Genomic DNA, 6,446 nt, shown 5'->3' on the forward strand with positions numbered 1-6,446 from the left:
ATATGGACTCTAGTTTGTCTGTCAAAAAGAAAATAAATATGGACTCTAGTTCTCTATAACTACAAGCAATTACAAATTGATTTCCCACCAGAAAAGTCCTGGGGCAAGCCAACTCTAATTTATGAGGTACATATTTATGATTAAGATACAAGGTCAAGAAAATGCCTTGGCTTCAGTTTGTGCACGCACCAAGCTGGCATACACACCATTTAGATGAGAAGCCATGAGTGTATCATGGCTCCCATGTTCTGTGATCGCACCATCTCTCATGACTGCTATCATATCAGCCTCTCTGATTGTAGAAAGCCTGTGGGCCACTATGATGGTTGTGGTCCTTTTGCAAACTTTCCTAAGTGCCTCTTGTATATGTCTCTCTGATTCCAAATCCAATGCACTGCTTGCTTCATCTAGAAGTAGTACCTTTGATTTCTTCAGTATTGCTCTTGCTATGGCAATCCTCTGTTTCTGGCCCCCAGATAGCTGGATCCCACTTTCACCAACCTGTGATGTGATGGCAAAAAGAAATAGAAAAAGAAGATGAACAATTTGTTGAGAATATAAAAATCCCACATCAGAGAAAGCCTTGCATCACATATTCACATTATATAAAACCTTGGACCTCAAATTTGGGCCTCTCCAATTAACAATTATATTATTTACTAGTTTTGAATTGGATTTCTAACTTCAACACAATTATGGTGATATGGACCATAGGACCACATATATAAAAGAATAGTTGTAAACAAAATTGAATAGTGCTTTATAAATTATAAGTTGAACCATACCTGAGTTTCATAGCCTTGAGGGAGGCCACTGATGAAACTGTGAATATAAGCTTCCCTTGCAGCATCTTCAATTTCAGCCCATGATGCATTTAGTTTACCAAAAGCAATATTCTCTCTTATGGTGCCAGCAAACAATGTAGGCTCTTGACCCACTAAAGCTGTTTGCCTTCTCAACCACTTCACATCAATTTCCCTCAAGTCCATCCCTCCCATCAACACCTTCCCTTGGTTTGGATCATAAAACCTTTGTAATAACCATATAACTGTTGATTTTCCTGACCCACTTCCACCCACCAACGCAACCGTGCTACCACCTTTGACCTTCAAGTTAAAGTCACTCAACACAGTCACCTGAGGCCTAGAAGGGTAAGCAAATGTCACCATTTTGAACTGAATATCCAAAAGTTTCGACCGTTCCATCTTCCTATCTTTTTCTCTGTTACTACTGAAAATTAATGGCCTACGAGTAATGATATCGAAAACTGCTGGAATTGCTGTAGCAGCCATGGATGTGTCTGGTGCAAGACCGGCTAATTGTCCAACAGCAAATGAGCCCAAAACAAGAATGAGAAAGATTTTGTATACCTCACCAAAGTTTGCTTTGCCTTCTTTCATAAGGTAAGCACCAAACCAGAGAGTTAAGGTGTATGCTCCATACATAGCACCTTGAGAGAACCCAAGTCCTAGGCCCATGATTTGCGACCTTTTCACTGATTTCCTCTTTGGCTCTGATAAAGCTCTGTTAAAGGACCTAACCAACTGTTCTTGAGCAGAAAATGTAGAGACTGTCCTTATGTTTGAAACTGCACCAGAAGCAATATTGCTAGCTTTGGCATAAGCTTTGTTGTCAAGTTTTGGTCCTATGTTTATGATCAAGCTTAAGTAACTTGCACCAAGAGTGAAAGGAGTGAGAGCAGCAGCCAAAAGGGTTAGCCTCCATTCAATCCAAAAAGACAAACCAAGTCCAACCATAGCTGAACTAAAACCCATTAACAAGACTGATAACCGATCAACATGGACAGAGCGAAAACTGACAGAATCAATTGCGAGCCTTGAGACAAGTACTGCTTTGGAATTTTCTTCAAAATCAAACCAGCCAGGTTCTTGTTTTAGTATAGAACGAAACAGGAGGTTTCTCACTCTCATTGTGAGTTTTGTTCCAGCCAAGCCACACAATGACACAAGCCTTGCTGTCCTGTCATAAAGAGTATATTCCCAAAGCCAAGCCCAACAAGAACTAAACAAAGGGGTCCAATTTTTGTTGTAATCTTTGATGGCTCTTCATCAAAATATACTTCAAGGGATAGGCCTAGAACATAAGGGAAAAGAGATAGAATTGCACCTCCATGCATGCCCAAGAGAAATCCTAATAAGAGCATTGGAAGCTCAGGTCTCTGTAACAACCATATATCTGAAAGCTGAACCTTTTTTGGTTTTGGTTTTTGGAACTCTTTCTCCTCTACTTGGTTTTCCTCTAGCGTAGATTTTGAAGTTCTTGATACTTCATAAGATTTATCAAACACAGAAAACTGAGTGCCTTTGTGGGTATCATTTTGTTTCGACATTGGTTTTGTGACTCCATCAGCAGCAAGCTCAACAAGGCTATAGTACGCCCCGGCTTTTTCCATGAGCTGGCGGTGATTACCAATCTCAATGACAGAGCCAGAGTCAAGAACAACAATGGCATGAGAATTTCTTACTGTTGATAGCCTGTGAGCAATTACAATCGTTGTTCGGCCTGAGGAGATCTTGTCAATAGCTTGTTGGACTACAGATTCAGATTCAGGGTCTAAGGCACTGGTAGGTTCATCCAAGAGAAGGATTCTAGGGTCTTTGATCATGGCTCGAGCCAATGCGATTCTTTGTTTCTGACCACCTGAGAGCAGTGTTCCCCTGTCTCCAACCTGCCAAATGTGACATTTGAAGAGAGCATTAGGCCATGAGTGCCTGAATATCTAAGCATTACTTACATTTACATGGATATGAATGTGCTCAAATAAATGAAGAATGGTTGTGTTATTGTACCTGAGTGTCATAGCCTTGTGGAAGGCCAGAAATGAAGCTGTGAGCATTGGCAGCAATGCAGGCAGAAATTGCTTCTTTCTTGGTGGCATTCTCCTTTCCCATCAATATATTTTCTAATATGCTTGTGGCAAAGAGCACTGGCTCCTGGCCAACCATACCTATCTGACCTCTAAGCCACTTGACCTGTAGTGTCCTTAAATCATGACCATCCAAAGTAATTGTACCTGCCAAAACAAATATTTGAAAACCAAATCAGAGAAGGAACAGAAGTTATTCCTACTTATCATAAATTCTTCTTTATATTGTTATAAACCATAAGATTATGATACCTTTGGTGGGATCATAGAATCTCTCTATCAGAGCAAAAATGGTGGACTTTCCACCTCCACTAACACCCACTAGTGCTAGTGTCTTTGAAGATGGAATAACCAGATTAAGAGATTGAAGAATTGGAGCATTAAGACGAGATGGGTATGCGAAAGAAACGCCTTTAAATTCAATCCTTCCTCGGACACTTGGCAGGGTCCTGTCCTCTGAGCTGTAGGGATCTATCTCTGGAACTCTATCTATAATTTCAAATACCCGGCCTGCTGCTACCGTGCCTTGTGCAAACTGAGCAAAGTATGACAGTGACAATGCCAAACCCCTGTGAAAATTTAGCCAAATGTAAATTGTGTCAATAAATTATTTAGATAACTTGTAATAGTCTTGTATCTCTCTTTTTGCATCAATCTCAGAAACTTCTAAACCACCACATAATAACAAACTTATTACCTTCCCCCAACATTGACACCAAAGAAACAAGCAATGGCAGCACCACCAGTGATCTCTCCTTTAGAAACCAAAACAGCACCATACCAGAAAGCCAATGCCCATGTTGAATAAGTAACCAGATAGATAACTCCCACTCCTGCACCCTTAGCAAAGCCAATCTTTCCTCCAAAAGGCACCAATTTGGCCAATAATTCAGCATATCTTTCAGCCAAATGATCCTCTGCAACAAAGGAAAATACAGTTCTGATTGAACTGATAGCTTGCTCAGCTATACCACCAGCATTCCTATAAGAAACCTTTGACAAATGCACCAGAAAAGAATCAAAAGAATGCTAATATGTTGAGCAAAATTAAGGCTGAGTCTGTAAATATGCTTGGTTATATATGTTATTTTCTGTTCCTTTTACCTCTTCTTTTGTAGTTAGGCCAACATAAACAGCCTTGTAAGCAATACCACAGGACATCATCAACGGTATGACTGAGAAGACTACTAGAGATATTTTCCATGACCTTAAAAATCCAACTGTGTATCCACATATGAAGGTACAAATATGGTGAACGAAATGTGCCATCTGCAATCATATATAAAGTTCAAAATGTATCAATGCTTATTGTCAATATATGACTACAACAGAAAAATAATTGCTCATATTCCTTTTATAATCACAAAATTGATTCAAGGCAAATTAGAAAAGGAAATAGTACTAAACCTTCTCCCCCATAACTTCTTGGATTTGAGCAACATCACTTGAAATTCCATGCATAATATCACCCGCAGTGATTTCGGTATCAAAAAAGCTAATGTCTTGTCTTAGAACTGCTCTTAGATATTCTCTTCTTATTCTTTGAGCAGATCTCTCCCCCACCATTCTCCAGCAAGTGATCTCTGCCAAGTTATCAGTGACAAAAAAATACTGTTGGTAAATATACCTTTGACAGAATTGAATATCTTAAAAACATTTAGACCCCAAAAAACAAAAAAAAAAAATCATGTATGTTCATCTTACCCATGTATGCTCCTACTACTACTATTGCTGCTAGTGCAGTCATGAACAGACATATCTGAAATTAAATTCAAAAGAAAATGAGCATCCATTATTAATTTAAATAAAATACATAAAAAAGTGATTAATAGTAAGGAACATGTATTATCTAATTGAACATTGAAAATAAAATATATGTGCATATATACCGTCTCTACATCCTTCATCATCTGGGTCTTGTCAGCATCTTTTGATTCTAAAGCAATCTTATTCACGAACTGTCCAAAAAGATATGAATACCAAGGAAGAGACCCTCCATTTATAAGAGCACCCAAACAACCCAAAAAAACAAGAAACATATCCTGTTTTGTTGAATAATTGAACAAGCTAAACAACCCAACTTGCTTTGCTGGCCCTGCATCATCCCCATCACCCTCCTCATCATCAAAAGCAGAACCTGGGTCACTGTCATCAACATAACCATGAGTGGCATGATCATCATAGCCATGAAGCCCACTATGCAGGTCATGTCCCATTGGTGACAACCCATGACCATGATGAGCATAACGGCCACCAGGGTCATGACCCATATGACCCATATGTGACAGCCCATGCCCATCATGATCATGATGATGTTGTCCACTGTGACCCAAGTCATCAAATTGATCATCATCATCTTCTGGGGTTTCATAATCAATCATACTAAGCTCATCTTTCTTAGCCAAAGGGCCACTATAATTCCCACTTCCCAATTCCTTAATACGCTCCAATTTTGGAGTCCCACGGTACTTACTCTGTTCCTCATAAGCAGAGTAACTCTTCCCAAAAATGGAACTCTCATTGTTATTATGATCAGCTCTAGACGAAGCAACATAGCTTTGGAGCTCAAGCCTCCCATCAGGCACTGCACTTCTTCTTCTGAACCCAGCAGTGGTGTGAGAGAGATAGTAGTGGCTGGCCAAACGATTCACTACTCGAGACTCGGAGGATGTGCTGGCGTAGTTGGCCCATGGGCTTAGAGCCGACCCCAAGTTGGGAGTGTCACTCCACCCACTGGGCTCAAACTGCCACGAGATCTCGCCCTGCCATGACGTGTCGTGGTCCGAGGCAAACGGCGTCGTTGGGATCGTGGGTCGGGTTCCAGACCTTCTCGGAGTCGGGTTGCGGAAGGAGTTGCCTGGGGTGAAGGAGAGGGAGCCGTAGCGGGAGCTGACCGGTGTCGGGTGACGTGGCTGGTGGTGGCTGGAAGAAGAGTATTCCAAATCGAAAGAGGAGTCTGCAGCTGCAGCCAATCCAGCCATGAAGGGAAGTTATGATGTTTGGTTGAGTGGAAAATGAGAGAGAAAGTGTGAGAAAGTGAGGAACTACATGCTTTACATGGGCATGCAACGAAAAGAACAAATGTTGAGCTTTGTGAATAGAGTTGCCAGTTGGAGAGCTGTGAGCTAGAGCTTCTCATGTTTAGTTGTAAATAAAGTGTGTGTGGGATGTTGTTGTCGTGCGAGTTGTCCAAATTTGTTTGTTAGTTAATTAGAAGTCAAGAGACTTTGTTGAATCCGTCTTGTTTTTTAAATGTTGTAAAAATAGGTCAATCACATATTTTTCATTGTTTTCTAACCTTAAGGTTGGTCATTTCAATGTGTTTAAATGTGTACAGCTAGTTACTAATATTAAGGATTACATTTTCTAAGTGCATTTCGATCATATCGATTCTCAAGCTTATGTTTTATATGCTGATATAGTGTTAACTAATATCCAAAATTACGTTGCATAAAACTTTCAGTCAATTATTTTTTCACTATAAATCCTACATATATTGATTCCAAAACTATATGTGTTTTAAACATAAACACCACATAATCAGCATAAAAAAAAAAAT

The 6,446-nt window shown here is 39.9% G+C and overlaps 3 protein-coding genes across 3 annotated transcripts; all 3 read right to left on the minus strand.

The window, feature by feature from the left end:
• Positions 1-153: 153 nt before the first annotated feature.
• Positions 154-1,013, minus strand: LOC147287537 (putative multidrug resistance protein). Its single transcript, XM_086242256.1, has 2 exons — positions 786-1,013; positions 154-501 (listed from the first exon to the last, which is right to left on the minus strand). Exons 1-2 carry the CDS (start codon positions 996-998, stop codon positions 154-156), a joined length of 561 nt encoding a protein of 186 aa, XP_086098382.1. The 5' UTR covers positions 999-1,013.
• Positions 1,014-1,020: 7 nt separating this feature from the next.
• LOC147287538 (ABC transporter B family member 2-like) lies at positions 1,021-1,931 on the minus strand. The gene is made up of 2 exons (XM_086240917.1): positions 1,137-1,931; positions 1,021-1,029 (listed from the first exon to the last, which is right to left on the minus strand). Exons 1-2 carry the CDS (start codon positions 1,929-1,931, stop codon positions 1,021-1,023), a joined length of 804 nt encoding a protein of 267 aa, XP_086097043.1.
• Positions 1,928-5,868, minus strand: LOC147287539 (ABC transporter B family member 19-like). Its single transcript, XM_086240918.1, has 8 exons — positions 4,777-5,868; positions 4,592-4,646; positions 4,295-4,470; positions 3,992-4,156; positions 3,585-3,880; positions 3,140-3,456; positions 2,811-3,034; positions 1,928-2,689 (listed from the first exon to the last, which is right to left on the minus strand). Exons 1-8 carry the CDS (start codon positions 5,866-5,868, stop codon positions 1,928-1,930), a joined length of 3,087 nt encoding a protein of 1,028 aa, XP_086097044.1.
• Between the last annotated feature and the right edge of the window lie 578 nt (positions 5,869-6,446).

This window comes from Dryas octopetala, chromosome 4, assembly GCF_963921425.1.
Source record: "Dryas octopetala chromosome 4, drDryOcto1.1, whole genome shotgun sequence".
NCBI lineage: Eukaryota > Viridiplantae > Streptophyta > Magnoliopsida > Rosales > Rosaceae > Dryas > Dryas octopetala.

Bases quoted from the DNA above. Each gene is read 5' to 3' on its own strand.
- LOC147287537 (XM_086242256.1), bottom strand. From the start codon at position 998: ATGGGAGGGATGGACTTGAGGGAAATTGATGTGAAGTGGTTGAGAAGG. The intron at 502-785 runs GTATGGTTCAAC...ATCACATCACAG, and splicing joins CTCAAGGCTATGAAACTCAG to GTTGGTGAAAGTGGGATCCA.
- LOC147287538 (XM_086240917.1), bottom strand. From the start codon at position 1,931: ATGAGAGTGAGAAACCTCCTGTTTCGTTCTATACTAAAACAAGAACCT.
- LOC147287539 (XM_086240918.1), bottom strand. From the start codon at position 5,868: ATGGCTGGATTGGCTGCAGCTGCAGACTCCTCTTTCGATTTGGAATAC. The intron at 4,647-4,776 runs GTATATATGCAC...ATTTAATTTCAG, and splicing joins TGATGAAGGATGTAGAGACG to ATATGTCTGTTCATGACTGC. The intron at 3,457-3,584 runs GTAATAAGTTTG...AAATTTTCACAG, and splicing joins GGTGTCAATGTTGGGGGAAG to GGGTTTGGCATTGTCACTGT.